An 18,686-nucleotide genomic window follows, 5' to 3' on the forward strand; every position below is an offset into this window, starting at 1 on the left:
ACATTTTGCTTCAGTTTTGAATAACTGCTAGAGGACCAGTTGAAATATTATAAATTTATTGATTAAAATGTTTTGATGTCCAAAAATAAATTAAAAAAAAAAGTAGTTTATTATTTTGTATGTCAATGATATAAATGTTCAATAAAATGATTCTATAAAGTTTTTGCAGTTAAGCATGTAAGCAAGCTGTTCCCGATGTTATCAGCATATTGTGCATTGAAAGTTTAAACTTATTCTCTCCTATATATGATTTATTATAATGAATAAGTTGTCCTCAGAAACAATTAATATCAGATAATTTAGCATTTTGAATTCACACTATTCACTCTGCAAAATTTTTTACTGTATTTTGATTTTAGATGAAATTCAGATTAGTATTACTTCAATAAGTCTTTAATCCAGACTCATCGGGACTTCGGCGATTCTGGATTATCGGTTTTTCCAGATTATAGATCATCAATTTAAATCTGGTGAGATGGCATGCAGAAATTATAAATTAAAAATATGAAACCGTAATTTATGAAATAAAGAGCAATTATGATCTAAAGGGTATCAAAATTTACAAAACTAAAAGGTTAATATTTATTTATTTACTTTATTAAACATTTCTTTCAACATGCGCATGCGTAAAGCATACATTACGCATAGTCAAAATTAGAAAATTTCAACCAGAAAACTATTTGATGTGTATTCGTGATATTTATAATGATGAGGAAAATTTGATTTAAATCATATCAAAGACGGAGTACATAGAGATGAAATACTACATTTAGTAAGGAATTATAAGCCAAATAAAATAAAAACATCTGCCCTGAAGATAAGGATAGTGCTGACAGATCCAACTTCCAGTTCACTGCGCGCGTCCCCCCCCCCCCCCCCGCAGAGCAGCGTGAAGTTAATAAACAGATTTCGGAATGGTTAGAGAAACAAAGGATATGCCTTTATCCACTTTTTGCAGCAATTCCACATTTTGTTTGATGGACATTGAAACATGCTTTCGCTTTGTAGATCCTTTGGCAGCTCCAGAATCGGAAATTCTTTTTGACATAATATAAAGTTCAAGCTTACATTTATACAATTGCTCTAACCGTCTGCAAAAAAATAATAAGCCGAATCCAATAGAAGATTAAGGAAAAACGCAATCTGCAGCATTAACTGAGATAGATAATTAGATAATTTTAGCTTAGCTTATACCATCCGTTATACATTGAACGTGCATGCGTAAACGTATTATGTGCATGCGTAAAGGTATTACACGCATGCATAAATGCATTATGCGTTTACACATGTGCAGAAAGTTTGTAGCTTTGAGGTCCGGATTATAGATCATTCCGGATTATGGACGTCCGGATTAAAGACTTTTGGCTGTATTAGTATTAGAAAATTGTTATTAGAAGAGCAAAATTATTCTGCTTCTTTTTCACATGTTGTGCAATATATAATTTTTTGATTTTATAAGTATAGATTACTTTTTAGTTTAAATTATATATTTTTTTTCTGTAATTTCTAGACCACAGCAGGTATCATAAATGCAAATTTAGAAGATGATTCGCCAATGTTCAATAAGAAAAGAATTAATTTTAGGTAAAAAAAGAGGGTTTTTTAAAATTAATATTATGATACTTAATATCAATAAATATGTTATTACATTTAAAAAATATTCTGCTCTGATGTGATATATATATGGTTTGTGTTACTTATTTATTTATTTTTTTTTTATTTTGCTGTGCTGCCATTCCTTTATATTATCTTTGTTACAGGCTTCATATTTTAAATGACCAAGTGAAATTCTTTATGCTAATAATATAAAATATAAATGAAATTTGAAATTTAGAAATAGAACACGTCGGGATTATAAATAAGTTTTTTTTTTTTTTTTTTTTTTTTTTTTTTTTGTAAATTCTTGAATGCTGTGATGCAGATGATTTCATTTTGAATCATTCTACCAATAAAAGAATTATCTATGTTTGATTATCTTTTATTGCAATAAATTTCTTGAAAGGTCACAGTTTTTATTTATTTGTTTATTTAGTATTTTTTCATTAAAGAAAAGGCCACCCTGTTCCCCTTCCAATGTTCTCAGCAGAACTTGGTGTCAGTAGTTTAGTTTGACCTTTTTTTCCTGGTGAAAATTGTCTTTATAACTATCATCAAGCTACCACATTTTTCATCTAAATCAGTTTTGCACTTTGAGAAGGAAGAAAGAGATGTTCTTCACAAAAAAAAAGGTTGTTAAAAAAATCCTTCTCATGAAATTAAACTAATTCAAAGCTGAAATAGCTATGGAACCTTTGCTCATGTCAGGTAACAAAAAGTGTCTGAATATAAATTTTGTTGCATCTCATATTCCTTATTTTGCTTTTGTATAAGTTATTTATTTGTGATGTCAGCAGTTAATATTGTAAGGTATTTCCCCTCCTTCTTAGCATGGCTTTGTAGTGTAGTGGTTGGCACGCTGGGCACGTATTCCAGAGATCTGTGTTTCGATTCCCGGCGAAGGCGGTGCTCATTTTTCACTTCTTCCTGTTTTAAAAATAATCTAATGACTCTACAGTGGCACCCGAACTAAAAGGGTGGTGGATGATGATTCTCTACACCACGGGATTTGGTGATTGGGTCCCCTAAAATCCCAGTTGTCCTTTAAAAGGGGGAGTATATAAGTTATTTCTCCTGCCTTCATAGTGTACTGGTCAGTATGCTGAACGTGCATTCCAGAGGTCTGTGGTTCGATTCCTGGTGAAGGCGTTGCTCATTTTTCACTTCTTGTTTCAAAAGTAGCCTAATGAACTCTACAACATCTTTTGAGTTTTGTGAATCAGATGATGTTACTTCAAATGAATCCCAACGTACTGGTTAATCAGAATAATCTCATTAGAGAGATTATGACAGTTACTTGTTATCTAGTCCTAACATTAAACTTGAATGGGTGCTTCAAAATTATGGAAATTATTGAAAGCTTATTCAGAAAAAGAAAAAATGCTGTATTCATCCACAGTGGTTTTTTTAAGGATTATGTCAGTGAAATTGTAATTTTATTTATTTTCTTAAACTTTTTGGGATCATTTCATTTAATCTAGTATTGATCCAAAGATGTCAGGAAAGAAATAAACCAAATGTACCATTATGGTGTTTGGTACCATTTGGGCCCGTAACAGTACCAAATGTATCATTATGATGCCCAAAATGCATGCTTTAGAAAAGTTCCATTTGTCTTTATTTTTAGAAATCCGTGTTTAGGAAACTTGCTTTATACTAAACTTTTCTGCTTTTCTTTCATTGCAGGTTTCCATATAGTTTACTGTACAATATATGCTTTAGATATATGATTCAATCAGAGAAATGAAGAGGAAATTATGAATTTTATGTTTACTTTTCATAATTAGACTAATACTATTTTTTATATTTTTTTACTCAGCTTTTAATATCAGATTTTTGTTAAAACCTACATGAAAGGTAGTTTGATTGAGTTTATTGTTAAATTCTTTGCACTTGATAGTTTCTTTCACATGCAATATAGTTATCTGTATTATGTCTGCAATATATATGTGTTCTCACAGGTATAGTAATGCTATTTTTTCTTTTCAGTCCTAGTGATTATGTAACTCATATGGTAGTCTGCAACAATCAACTTGTCCTGGGAATGCGTAACAAAGTTAGAAGAATGGATTTAATTCATCCAGAAAATTTTGATGGTATGTTTTGATGATTTCATCTTGCATGTGTTATTTCAAATATAAATATGTATGACCTACATGTATTATTTCAAATATAACATAAGTAAAATGAAATATGTATAATAATTTTCTCCTGATGAATGGCATTTCTCTGTATGGACAAAAGAAGTGGAATATGCAAGATTTGACATCAAGAGAAGTGATATAGCTGTTATTTTACAAGAGGAGTGGAAATACTGTTTTAACAGAATGTCTAATTTTTTGTTCCATTTTGTTGCATATATTCTCAAAACTGAAAGTTATGTTCCATGCATCATACCTACATAAAGCATTCAAAATTTCTTTACCTACAAAACAAATGAGATTCCATTGGGAAGTTCATAATAAACTCATCTATGTAACCTATATTTGTTTTCTTAAGAATTTAATTATCTTAAGAACCTTTCTGATAATGATTTCAGTAATTTTGAACACACTTTTAGATATATTGATGACGTTATCGCATTTAACAATAATGATCTTATTCAAAATAGCAACATCTACTCTAACTGTCTAAAACGTAATAACATCAATAAAAATTAATTAGTAATAGACTATCTTGATCTTAGCATACATGATCTTAAAGAAATAAGACTTTTTGATAAAAGAAGAATTTAATTATTCTACAATAAAACTTATAAGTTGGTACTCCAACGTTTCTAGAAAAGTTACAGCAAATACAGTTATAAAATTTTAAAAGAAAATGAAATTTCGATTAACTTTATTAATAGTCTTTTAAAAAAGTCTGGAGTAGTCTACACCCTATAATTTTTTTTTTAAAGTATGAATTTTTCATTTGAAAGCTTAAATAGAGAAGGATAAAAAAGGATGTTTCAAGAAGGTTTCATAGTTTTTATTTTCATGTATTTTCCTCTATTGTTGTATCATTTTCTTGACTTATCTGTTACTAACTTTGGGGCATATTATATTCCAGTTGCTATGATAAGCCCATGACATGAAGACTTTTGACTTTTCTTACATTTGTATCTTTTCTTCGTTTTCGTATTTTCCTCTACACTTTCTTTTTATTTAAAAATGAAAAAAATTTCTTTGAAGCAATAATTCACCTTTTAGGAGATTTGTAACTCACATTTGCCAGTTTGTTTCGACAGTGAATCCAAATTTGCAGCCCTTTATATCTACTTTTGAATCTAATGGTTTTGTTCATTGTTTTGAAATTTGTACTTTGATTACGGTGTTCTTGCTTCATTTCTTACAAATTCTATTTCTACATTTTAATTAATTTTTTCATATTTTATCTTGCATAGTGTAAAAATTGCTTAACTATTTAATTTATTCAAATTTGGAATTTTCTTCAGTTGGCTGTGTTTACTATTTTTCACCAATGGATTACTACTTCGTCCTCTAAGTAAGTTTTTATTCATGTTCTCAGTTTATTTTTTATTAAAATTTTAAATTCAATGAAAAGGTCTAATTTATTCTTTTACTTAATTTGACATTGAATTTACCTTGCGTCAGGGAGGACTTTTGGTTGAACTGTCATTAATTAAAAAAAACATTAGAATAGTTCATCAGCTAATTTTGAATGCAGAAACACAAGGATTTTCAGTGGAAAGGGAAATGTAATTGGGTCTGATGTATCCTCCTCATGGTAATGTTATGTCAGATTTAATTGAGTTCCACCTTTTTCTTTTTTCTCTTTTTTTTTTCTTTTGTTTTGGTATATATTTTCAGGTTTTTATAATTTTTAATTTCTTTAATTCTTATTTTGTGTATTTACAGGATATTTTGGAATTTATTGGTATTGAATTTAAATTTTTGGGGTCTTTGCAGTGGCGGATTAAGGCTAAAGCGGGTCCTAGGCAACATTGTAATTCCGGGCCTATTTTTCTGTCATGACACATACTTTGTGTTTGGTAGTTTGGTTTTAAAGCATATAGTATGTCGTTCTATTTAATTATCAGATTCCAAGGGGGGGAAAGGAAAAAATAATATATGTACAATAATTAAATAAACATAATTTATTAAAACAAACAAATATAAACATAATTTATTAAAACAAACAATAATACTTAAACAAATATACCCAGATTGATTAGTTATATTTCCTCTTTTCTCACTTTTAATTCTGCAAACTCATCAATTAGTTTGTTATAATTAATAGAGTTATTTAATAACTCTTTTTCTATATAAAGTAATGATAAATTATTTAATTTTTGTTGGCCTAATGTGGATCTTAAATTTTTTTTTATTTTTGCCATTACTGAGAATGATCTTTCACCGCTTGCATTGCTTATTGGAAGTGTTAAATAAATTCTCAGAATTATGTTTAAATTAGGGAATATTGCAATAATATTATTTTCCTGAATAAATGACCACACGGATACAGGTGAAATAATATTTTCTTATAAAAGTCTTTAAGTACAATACTTCATTTTTCTGTTCTGCAAGGTTTAAATCTTGTTCATAACATTTTAATTCCTCTATTGAAGAATCACTAACATCACTATCATGAACAACTGTTTTGAATTTATTGTTCATAGTTTTATATCCCTCAGAGCTTTTTTTTAATGTTGCTAATTAAAGAATCGCATACAACAACAACAACAAAGAAAGTATTAACTTTAGAATGTTCTTTGCCACTGAATCTTATTTCATGTTCTTGAATTTGATCATGAAATAGTTTTCATATTTTCTGCCATTTTTTATCATTAGAATATGCAGTATCTTTAACTTTTTCTGCTTCTTTTTCTAAATTGACAAAATCATCTCTAACAGTTTGTATGAAATCTTATCAATGAATTATATATTAAAACTGCTGTATTTAGGGATTCATCTTTTTGTTAAAGAGTCTTATTTGAAGCATCAATTCTTTCTAAAATCTTTTCCCCATATAGTAAGTAACAGTACATACACAAATGTATCAAGTTCTTTTATGTAAATCGGCAGCTTCGGACCTTGTTAATTATTTTTCATCTTTGTTTGAGGAAAAATGATGTAAACAATGTTTAATTTCTTCAGAATTTTCCTTTAAGGAATTCACAGCATTGAAACGAGCAAACCACCTAGTGTCACAAATAGGTTTAATACTCAAGTGTTTGCTCTTACAAAATTTTTGTAATGCATTCCACCTATGTGTAGAACTTGAAAAAAAAATGTACAGTTCTTGAATGATATTGAAAAAAAGTGGTCATTTCCATGCAACTTTCAGCAGCAGAATTTCCAATTAAATTTAATGAATGATTTGCGCATGGTATAAAATGGCCAGAAAAAATATGTTGTTTTATTCTGGATTGGAGTCCATTATATTTACTTGACATATTAAATGCATTATCATAACTCTGTCCCCGAAAGTTAGTGATGTCTGAATCTATATTATTTAAAAATTCTAAAATAATTTTTTTTAAGTTTTCACCAGTATAAGAAAATATAGGTAGAAATCCCCAAAATCTTTCTTCTATACCACTTGGAAGATCATAGCGAATAATGATGGTCAGCTGATCTACGTAGCTGATCTGGTAGCTATATCAGGTGTTGAATCAATAATTAGAGAGTAAAATTTGGCTTCCTTTATTTCAGTCACTATTGTGAGTTGTAAATCTTTCGATATAATAAAAATAAATTCATCACATATTGTAGACGATAAACAGTTTATAGTACCGGTGCCACAGTTGCCATATTTTTTCATGTGTTCCCACAAAAATGGATCAAACTCGGATAAATATTCCAAAGTACCCATATAATACCATTTTCACTAAAAAACACTTCATTTTTACCAAGAAATGCTAGTATGAAGAAATAAATTTTATTGTCGCTATTACACATTTTTTTTTTTTTTTTTTTTTTTTTTTTGAAAATTTTAATTCCTTGTGCACCACATAGTATTACACAAGGCTTACAGAGGCTAGTAAAAAAAAAAAACAAACAAATACATCAACACAGCACAAAATAAAATAAACTTACAAATTCACAGATGATACGTAAGAGATAAATTTACAGAAGAAAGAGAAAGCCATTTTATGTTGACAAATACATGAAGAGGGGGAGGAAATGTAATATTCACAGAGTTTAACCTAGAAATGAGTTCCTTTCGTCCTTCCTTGAGCTTTGAACAATAGAACAACAAATGTTCAACATTTTGCACTCCCCCGAAACTGCATGAACACAAGTCTGTACTAGATAATCTAAATCTCTTCAGATATGAATTGAATTTACCATGTCCAGTTAGAAATTGAGTAACTTCAAAATTGCAGAAAAAGTGTTTATTATTCAGTCTGTGAGGAATGGAAGGAAAATATAGTTTAGTCAAAGAGGCAGTAGTAGAATTTCTGTATAGTTCATTCCACTAGAGTATCGTATCATCCGTACTTTTGTTCTTGTAAAATGACTTGGGAAGTATCATTGGAGTAATTACTTGAAGATGTGTAGCTGGTTTTGCCAACCAATCAGCCCTTTCATTTCCTAGATTGCCAGTGTGGCCACGTACGTGAGAAAAGATAACATCAACACCTTTATTATTAAGGTCCTTAAGAAGAGCATGGGAAATGACAATTAATTTATTATATGAGAAATATTCCTAAACGAATATAAGGATGAAAGAGAATCAGTGCGAATAAGAAATTTAGCACTTAGCGAACAGTTGTTATATATCCATTTAATTGACTCATTAATGCACAGTAATTCGGTTTGGAAAACACTGCATTCATTGGGAATTCTAAAGAGTTTGTATTCCAGTTCAGAACCATGATGGAAAACGACATAAGCTGATCCAACTCGATTATTAATTTTACTGCCATCTGTATAACACACAACAGGGAAATTATCATCAACAGAATTGTCATAAATGGTAGTTTGAATTGGCAAACGATTGGCAGGATGAGGAAGATCTTCAAACAACACCTTGGTATCGAACATAAATTTGCTGATGGTATCCTTAAACTTTTTGTCATTCAAAACATGAAGGTCAATCGGAGGAAATCCTGAAATTGTGAAACAGGCTTCATAGCTAATTGTTCTGTAGCCACGCACAACTCTTAGTAAAATTCTTCTTTGAATTCTGCGAAGTATACGGGAATTAATCTTCTTTTCTAAAGCTGCTCCCCACACTCTAGAAGCATAGCAAATAAAGGGGACAATACCATGCTTATAAATCATATCAATAACATTAGATTTTAAACCAAAAGTATTGCAAGAGACACGATTAAGTCCTCTAAGTATATTTTCACACTTATTGGATAAATACATAATATGATTTTTCCAACAAAACTTATGATCAAGAATAACGCCTAAATAATTTCATTCACTGTTTCAAGTAAAGTATTATCCAAGTACAGTTGTTGGTTTGTATAGCTGACATGCTTTCTTTTTATTATCATAATTTTAGATTTATTAGGATTAAATTCCAATTTCTGTTCTCTGGACCAATTAGAAATAATATTAAGATTGTTCTGAGCTGTATTAAAGAGAGTAATGGGACACTTCTCTTGAAAGCAAATTAGTAGATCATCAGCAAAAGCAATTCTTTTATAACTCGGACAATGTGAGAGTCTATTGAGTAGGTCAGTACTTCTCTCCAATATTTTTTTCATTTATAATTTCTTTTTCCAGTTCAGTGTCAATGCATCTGGTAATTTTAGATCTTGTTATAAAAATTAAAATGAAGTTAATGTGGTCACTGGAGTTTTCATGATCTGACAATTTTTTATGTACATTTTTCCAATCATTCGTCCCTTGTGTCATTAGCGTTGTTTGCTTGGAAAATAATTTACAGACGTAACAGTACAATAAGTTGTTGGTTTCAGTATAATCCAACCAATCTTTTTTAACTTTTCCCCCGCTATCTATTGTTCTGAAGAAGGAGGCAATAGTTAATTTTCTTGTGATTTGTTTTGATCCTTCGTTGCATCGAATAAAAGATGATTCCAAAGATCCATTTATTAATTTTAGTGGATTTTTTTTTATATAATACTCTTGCATGGCATCTGTTGAGTATTCTGGCCATAATGCAAGATCGTTTACAAAATTCTTAGTTTCATCATTACTTTGAGATGATTTTAAATTTATATTTCCTCCTTTTGTTTCATCTTCACAAGCGGAATTGCGTGGTTTTTCCTGCTGGTCTTTTTGCAGAATAGTTTCGGATACAAATGGTGTTTCTGGAGTTTGAGCAGGTGAAATTTGTGAAAATGATGATGATTGTTGTAATTGTTCTCCATCTACAGTTAAAAATTTGTCCAATGATCTTTTCATTTGTTTTGCCACTTTATCTCGATCTGCTTTTCTTTTTCTTTTTTTTTTCGCTTCCTCTTAAATGTTTATAGGAATTCATTTTAAAGACCACATACTAAAAAGAAAGAAGAAAATTATCTTCAGTTAAATTTATTTTTACTCAATATGACAATCACAAACAAAATCACAATTTGTGGTATTTTATATTATATATTATTTTAATTAAATAAGGTAATACTTTTATAAAAACTTACATTTTTACTTTAGGAATTCCAGAAAGTATTAACTATGAATCCAAAACAATCTATTTGCAACCAAGTCTAGGTACTTAGTCTTAATTGCAGAATTTTAAATCGCAACTTATATAAGATGCAATACTTTCAGGAGACAGACATTTTTTAAATAGCTATGTTTGACTTTTTAAACACGTCCATAGTAAAGGCTCAATAGGTGCGAGGCTCGATTGTAATTACACACATCAACACTTGCGGACGTGATGCATAAGCGTACTCACGGGCGTGAACGCTCGTTCACACTTGTCGACTTTTTGCATAATTTACGATTAATATTATTAATAACGATTTGGCATAATTTGGATACGTTTCAGCAATAATTATGAATATCACATTTTTCTGTTAAATAAAAATAAAAATTAATTATAAAAATTAAACAATTAAAAACCTAATTTTCGGACCCCAAAAATTATGGGCCCTAGGCACGTGCCTAGGTTGCCTAGGCCTTAGTCTGCCTCTGGGTCTTTATGTAAAATAGTTTCTAAATTTCTTACTTTTTTCCTATACTAATCAATTTTTAACACCATATTGAAAAAAAAAAAAATAAATAAATAAATAAAAAAAAAAAAATAATAATGTTTTGAATAATTATGTTTTTAAATAAAATTTTATGATACTATAATATATATATATCAATAAAAAAGATAGTGCCTTAAAGAGATAGGAATATGTATAATTTGTGCTATTTTAATGGAAAATAATAAATAATTAATTTTAAGTAATTTTCCCCATATTCAGTTCTTCGCAGGTGAACGGGCTGCATGGAGTTTCAGAGTCCTTGCAGGCGTTGTCGTGACAAGTAAATCAGTCAACTAAGTGATTTTAGAAGTAATTTTTATGAGAAATTTTATAGATATAGTTTAGAAAAAAGGGAATATTGGAAAATATATAAAATTGAAGTACAACAAGTTGCTAAATAACAGAAGTTCTAGGTTTGACTTAGAATAACCTGGTTAATTAATATAAAATCCTACTGATGTTATTAATAGATATAGTGCTTTTGATTAAACTGGCTGTTACGCCATCCTTTGCCTACCGTAAGAGGGCGCTTTAATGTAAATCCAAATATTCTTGATGTGATTCTAAAATTTTGTAATTACAGAATAGCATTTAATGGTGATATAGAGTAGGTTTTCTTAATGATAAAAATTTCTGAAAGAGATAGAAAATTCTTGAAATTTCTTTGGTATTTGGATAACCCTAGTGAAGAATATAAAATTATGAGAATGAAAAGACTACCCTTTGGATGTAAATGTTCCTCTTTAATTTTACGTGCTACGATAAAGCATCATATTAAAAAATATGAGAAAAGTAAACCAGTCATTTGAAATGTTAGATTCATTACTTTATGTAGACGATTTATATTATGTTGGAGACAGTGTGAGAGAATCATTTGAGTTGTCGTCAGATGCTGTATTAATAGTAAAGAGTGGTGGATTTAATTTGAGGAAACTGAGGTCGAACAGTAGAGAATTAGAAAAATTGTGGATAGAAAATGGACTTAGTGAGATAGTGGGAGTTCAACAGCTGAAAGTCCTAGGGTTGAAGTGGAATCCTGATAGAGATGAGTTGTCGTTGGAGGTGAAGGGTTTGGTGGATTCGTGGAAAACGTTGCAAAGCACTAAAAGATGTGTTTTACAGACAGCTGCAAGAATCTTTGATCCTATTGGTTTGATTGCATTTGTGATACGTATAAAGTTATTGTTACAGGAAATTTGTGAGAGAGCGTGTGATTAGAACGAAGAGTTGCCGGAGGACTTGCAGCAAAAGTGGATAACGGTGTAATGAAACTGGAAAATTAAAAGATGTAACTATTCCAAGATATTGTTTTTTGGATTGAGAGAATAAGCAATCGAAAGTACATGTGTTTTGCAATGCTTCACTGAATGCTTACGGAACTGTTGTTTATTTTAGATATTGTGAGAATAGTGGGAATTACAGAGTATCTTTTATAATGTCGAAGAATAGAGGTTCACCGTTAAAGAAACTAATGCTGCCACGGTTGGAGCTAATGGCCTTGATAATAGGTGCTAGAGTGGGAAATTACCTTAAAAATGTTTTCAAGGATAAAATTGGAAGAATAGTGTTTTGGAGTGATTCTTGTATTACGTTGCATTGGTTGAAGGGAAGTGCGAAGAGATGGAAACAGTTTGTTGCTAGCCGGGTTGTGGAAATTCAGGAAAGATCGAGCACATGATATTATAATCAGACTAGTCCAAAGAATGGAGTATAAAAAGGAAATAGCTACTTTAGAGAAAACGAGAGTGTTAAAGAAAAGTTCTTTAATTTTTCTAAATCTGTTCTTAGACAACAGTGGCATACTATGTATAGGAGGATGTTTAAGAAATGCCAGCTTACCAGACTCTGTGAAACATCAAATAATATCACCTAAGAATCATCCTGTTATAAAATTGTTAGTGACATTTTATCACCTTAATTATATGCATGGAGGAGTACAATTAGTTGACTCTGCGATGAAACAGTATTGGATTATAGGAGCAAAAACTACAATATGCAGAGAAATAAGAAAGTGCGTTATCTGTGCCAGATTTTTCTCTGAGCTTTCGAAACAAATGATGGCTGACTTAACTTCTGTGAGAGTGAATCCCAGAAGACCATTTCTTAGATCATGAACTGACTTTTCAGGACCATTCTTCATCAGCCCTAGACGTGGTAGAGGCGTTAAACCACTGAAAATGTATGTATGTGTGTTTGTATGCTTTGCAACGAAAGCCGTTCATTTAGAACTTGTTAGTGATCTTAGTGCTCGGGCATGTATTGCAGCTCTGAAATGATTCATAGGATGATGAGGAAAGCCAGCTGAAATATTCAGTGATTATGGAACGAACTTTATTTGGTGCAAAGATTTACTTAAAAGCGTGTATGAAGAGGCACTTGGTGTACTTACTTGACCAACGAAAGTGTTAAATGGACAAGGAATATTCCATCAGCCCCTCATTTTGGAGGCCTATGGGAGGCTGCAATTAAATTCATGAAGTTTCACATGAGACGTGTTATAGGATCGCAGATCCTCTCACGAGAAGAATTTTCAACGTGTCTAGTGAAGATTGAAGCCATACTTAACTCCTATCCTTTAGTGGCTGCTTCTGAGGACCCAAATGATTTTTTTGTCATTACTCCCGGTCACTTTATTATCAGTTCTGAGTTAAAAAGTGTTCCTGAGCCTAATGTAATAAATGAGAAAATTCCCATCCGTGAATGGAAATTAGTCACACAGATTTCCGAATTATTTTGGAAATCGTGGTCAAAGGACTATTTGACTCAGTTGCAAGCGTGTAACAAGTGGAAACTTCCCAGTGACGATTTATGTCTGAATGAACTTGGTGCTCATCAAGGATGAGAACTTGCCATCACTTAAGTAGAAGATGGCAAAAGTAGTTTGCACTTATAAGGGAACTGACCAAAGAGTAAGGTCAGTCAACTTAAAAACTGTGTCGAGTGAAATGAAAAGACTATAAACTGGTCAGACTTCCTATAAATGACTGATTGATTTATTTCTTTCCATGTTTTATTATGTTATTTACAGTTTGTTTAATTTTTATGTGTTGCATTATATTTCTAGTTGAGCTGAGGATGGGGTCATGGGGGCCCAGTGTGTTATGCCATCCTTTGCCCGCCGTAAGAGGGCGCTGTATAATCCTTCCAGTTTTTCTGTATCATAGTATATGTATAGTGAGTAGGAATAAATGTCTTGCCCTGAATGGTAGCATTGATTTTTTAATGAGTGTAGAACCCAGTTTCCGCCCCCCTTCACAAAAGAAATGAACACTGGCTATAGATTTTATTTCCTTAATTATTGATTCTACGCATATACTTATAGTTGCAAAGCATCACTAAGTAATGTAGAGAATTTTATGAGAATAGTTTCAGGACTAGGGGTGGAATAGTTTTGAAAGGACAAAATTTAATTTATTTTTTATTTATTTATTTATTTTTATATAGTCCATATAGAACAGAAAGGCAACAGAAAAAGTGTTCATTATGCTGTAATAGATCAAAGGCAAGAAGTTTCATATCTTAATAAGGTTTAGTTTAGCTCTAATGCATTATTTTTATTACCATCTATTTCTTTTGTCAGCTTTCACCGGTATGTAAATTAATCAGAATTTAAATGACAAGCACAATTTAGAAAGAGGATACTGCGATAGCTACCTTAGCAGCTGTTAGCTTGAGAAGAATACCCATTTAGCTGACTGAAGGATTGTTGTATGAATTTTCTATTCTGTAATCCCACTGCCAGAGCTGAGTTCTTGAAAATCAGTGTATTATACTGATTTAAATATTTGAGTTATTGAAACCATGCAAGTAATGAGTTTTGAAGACAATATTTGTCATAACGAGAGAGATTAAGAAAATCAGTTAGAAAGGAACTTAAGTTTAACTGTAAACACCTTTATATGCAGAATTCGGTGATGTATGATAAGTGATACTTTCTAGTTAAAAACTAGGATAGTTGTGGCACTTTCATAGCAATGTCTCTTTGTGAAAATATTGATATCACTATACAGCAAGAATGGGCAAAAGCCAGCCTCTGGGCCCAATGGGATCCTTTACATTGATTAAACCAGCCCATTATGAAATTATGTGTAACAATATTTTCATTTTTTCTTACCCAATTTTGTATGTGAACTAGTGAAATCAGCAGCACAAGTCCATATCTATTATTCCAATGCATATGTGTATATGACATGACTGTACTTGCAGTCAACATAAGTTGAGAACACTAGATGTGCTATTACATCCTGGAAAACAATAGCGGCACCATAAAAGATCATTACATGAGTGCCACTGCAACTTACAGTTTTAAAAACGATCTTTTTGACTCATGCTTAAAAGTTGCCCACCTCTGATATACACTAGTCCCGTGCTGATTTACTCAATATGATTTTGTGAATTGTCATTTATTTAGTAGTTGCTGAGGATTAGTGAAAATTCAGACGGTATTTAATTTCACTTAAAGGTATGTTTTGAAAAGTGATCTAAATTATTAAATTTATTTTCTAATTTCTTCTTAACTTTTACTTGTAAAGCTATTCAGTTTTTTTTTTTTTTTTTTATTTAGCATATTAAAATGTAATTAACTTTTTTTAAATTGTAGTTTTTGTTCTTTGTTTGTGAGGATATATAAAAAGGTTAAGTTTTGTATTTTCAAAGCTATTATAATACTAGTGCTGAAACTGTTCTCGTAAAATTCTGTACCTTAGGTAGAGAAGCTCTGTAGTGGAAGTAAATGCCTAGAATTAAGTAATGCCTAGAACTAAGAATTTAGAGAAAATAAAGACTATAGCCACCTTTCATGAATACCTTATATAACTTTCAACTTTTTATGCTCTATTAATACATTTGTTAAAGCTTTTCATCATTTATCTGTTTTATAATTTTTTTAAGGGTAAGTGAATTTGATAAAGATTAATTTATCCAATAAATACAATATTGCTTTTTAAATTTTTTTCCTGTTCATATATATCAATGCAACCACATTAGTGCAATTTGGCAGTCTTTTACAGATGGAAGGTAATAACTATGTATTGGGTGCAAGTTGATTTTCACGACTTTTTTTAAAAACATTCTCAAACTATCAATAGTAATAGTATGCAAGCAAACATTATCAATATATCAAAAGAAAAAATATTTTAATTATTAAGTAAGGATTATATGATGCATTAAAAAATAAATCACATTTTTCATGAAATCTTTCATAAAATTTTTAGTACTGTTCTTCTTTCCATGTGCACTGCAATTCATTTTTGCTGTAAAAACACCAAAGAATTGCACAAATTTGACACTGGATATCAGCTATCCACCAAACTCATCTCATCTTTATTCTCTTTAGCGATTTTGTGGTTAAATATTATATTTCTGCAGAACTTTTATTGTCATTTCTTCCATTGCTGACATATTCCACAAGCAATATTTTAAATTAGAGTAGAAGACAAAAAAATATTATGATTTGTCTAAAACCATTGAAACTGAATACAACAAAAAGAATGCTTGAGGAAAAGTTGTCTGACTGAAGGACTGTTATGAGCATGGTTGCCTGAAGAATGGTTATGCATAAGGTTGTTAGAGTTTGTCACATTCTGAAAATTTGGTGACTTCCTCTAAGGTGGTTGTGATAATATGTAAGAACCTTTTTTTTTTTTTTTTCCATATAAAAGCAAACTAAAATCTCCAGATTGCTAAAATGTGAGAGATTACTAAATGCTTTCTTTATGTTTTATTATTTGTAAATGTATCTATTATTTATTATTCTTACATTTTGTAGTGCTATATTTTCACCTTCTAAATCATTAAATAATATAGTTGAAAGTTTTATTCTACTTTATAGATATTGATTTGCAAAAAAGCACAGGTGAAAAAGTCAAAATATATGAATTATTTCTTGATCGCATGGGTAAGCATCTATTAGTGAGTTTAATTAATCCAGAAATTGAAGGACCAACAGAAAATGTGTACCTTTTTCACTCTTCAAAGAAGCCTCAGCATTGCAGCAAAATGAAGGTAATATTAAAAAATATTTTTGTTACATAAATAAATGCTTGATAATTTAAATCAGATATATCATATTTACTCCAATTATTCTACAATTTTATATTTACTCATATTACTCTAAAATTTTTTAGAGTCTTAAAATTTGGTATTTTAATAAATAAAACTGCAGAATAAGCAAAAGAGTTTAAGTTCACTATACGGATTAATTACACTTTTTAATACTAAGTAAAATACACAGGTAATTACTGTGTCTAACTTTATAACCAGTTCTTATTATATTATAGCAGCCATATCTGGTTGAATAATTTCAGTTAGCATATCAACTATACAGATTACCAGTGTGTCTTGAAAAGAATTAAATAATAATGTATCGTTAATTTTCCCCAGTTTTTCTCTCTATACCGCAATTAAATATTGTATTTAATTAAAGTATAATTAAGTAGCTTGCCTTTCACTGTAATCAGAAACTTATTAATTCTAATCAAAATTATGATGCCATGAAATATCTACCAACACTTTTATTCCTTAAAATTTGTTCATAACATAAGGAAGGTTTTATCTTCAAGTAAATATGGTGATAAAGTTTATTATCTGTGATTTCATATAGGTGTATTTAAAATTAAATATAGTAAAATTATGAAAACAAATACAATGACACATTGTTTTTCACATGACTCATTTTATGTGTTACTGTGGTATTATGCTGTCAGTCTAAATTACTATTTTTATTTTAAAGGGTCATGTGATAAGTGCTGTTGCATGGAATCCTTTGATCGTAAATGATAATACAACTGGCGTACTTTTAGTAGGCACTACAAAAGGTATGTTTGCAGTGACTTTCATAATAAATCTCTCTCTAGTTTAATGTGAAAGTTTATAAATACAATATGGATTAATTTTTCACATATTGATTATGAGCACTTTTGTTGTAAAGTGTGTCTTGTGGTTAGTTGCTATAACTGGCAAAATTGATTGCTAAATTTATAAGATGGAAATTTTAAATGTCACCAGAAGTTGGTATGGTGGCAGCTTTATTAAAGGAATACTAAAAATGCTTCATTAGATTTTTTAAAATCATAACTAAAAGAAAAAATTCATTTGAAAATCCATAATTGTGTTTTAATGAGCTGGAAAAAAATTGTTTCTATTTAAAATGCTGATGTATAGTGTATAGAATGTACAAGTCAAAATTAGTCAAGTGGGTTTTAAGCATTACCAATATTACAGTGAGAAATCAGAGCCTTGAGAAACAAATTAAACTTTTTCTGACTCTTTTGAGTGAGGATTAAATATGATTGTTAATGTTCAATTTTTTTTGTTAATCTGCAGTGATAAATCTATTTTAAATCTGTCAATATTATTAAAAGATGTTAAAAGAACTAAAGAGTTAAAGAAAAACATTGAAGATCATGATTTGTAATCACAATTATATTACAAATCACTTGTGTATGTTAAAACATTCCTTATTAGAATGATATTTTTATTTTAAAGGTTGATGCATTTTCTTAGTAAGGTTTATTAAACATTGACTATAATTTTAATCATAACGTTTCCTCTTTTTACAAAAATTTTTGTGCCAGCCGATTAAAGGAAATATTTGATTATATTGTTATTATAAAGTAAAATTATTCTCACTATGATTTTCTTATCTAGTTTCAAACATGAAACTGGACAAGAGACAAGTTAATTGCAAAAGAACTTGATTTAAATTATCCTTGCTAAGCAAATTTGTTTGACATTGCTTTTGCTGTAGAATGAAGCATCAGAGCCTGTGAAAATTGATAAAGCAATTGGTAGGTTATTGCAAATTATATATCGTAATAGAATGTATTGAATGGTATTCTAACATCTTTATTTCTTTATTATTTTAAAGAAGGGCAAAAAAAGAAGTAGCTCAGTCAAAGGTTTAAACATATATATATATGTAAGAATATGAATCAGAATTATGATATAACTATAAACATTAATTCTTCCTTTC

At 30.0% G+C, this 18,686-nt stretch overlaps 1 protein-coding gene across 3 annotated transcripts in view; it reads left to right on the forward strand.

Moving 5' to 3' along the window:
- dor (vacuolar protein sorting-associated protein 18 dor) overlaps positions 1–18,686 on the forward strand; it is a 124,095-nt gene that overhangs the window by 7,978 nt on the left and 97,431 nt on the right. For 2 of the 3 annotated variants that reach the window (XM_085811838.1, XM_085811837.1), the window contains 4 exons: positions 1,511–1,584; positions 3,586–3,692; positions 16,545–16,717; positions 17,445–17,529. In XM_085811838.1, the coding sequence (XP_085667964.1) occupies positions 1,511–1,584; positions 3,586–3,692; positions 16,545–16,717; positions 17,445–17,529 (439 nt within the window). The remainder of the gene's footprint in view (positions 1–1,510; positions 1,585–3,585; positions 3,693–16,544; positions 16,718–17,444; positions 17,530–18,686) is intronic. The other variant, XM_085811839.1, reaches the window with a different exon arrangement.

The sequence above is a fragment of the Stegodyphus dumicola genome, chromosome 2 (assembly GCF_044657685.1).
Source record: "Stegodyphus dumicola isolate Sdum_Otavi_A_Nest chromosome 2, ASM4465768v1".
NCBI classification, from domain to species: domain Eukaryota; kingdom Metazoa; phylum Arthropoda; class Arachnida; order Araneae; family Eresidae; genus Stegodyphus; species Stegodyphus dumicola.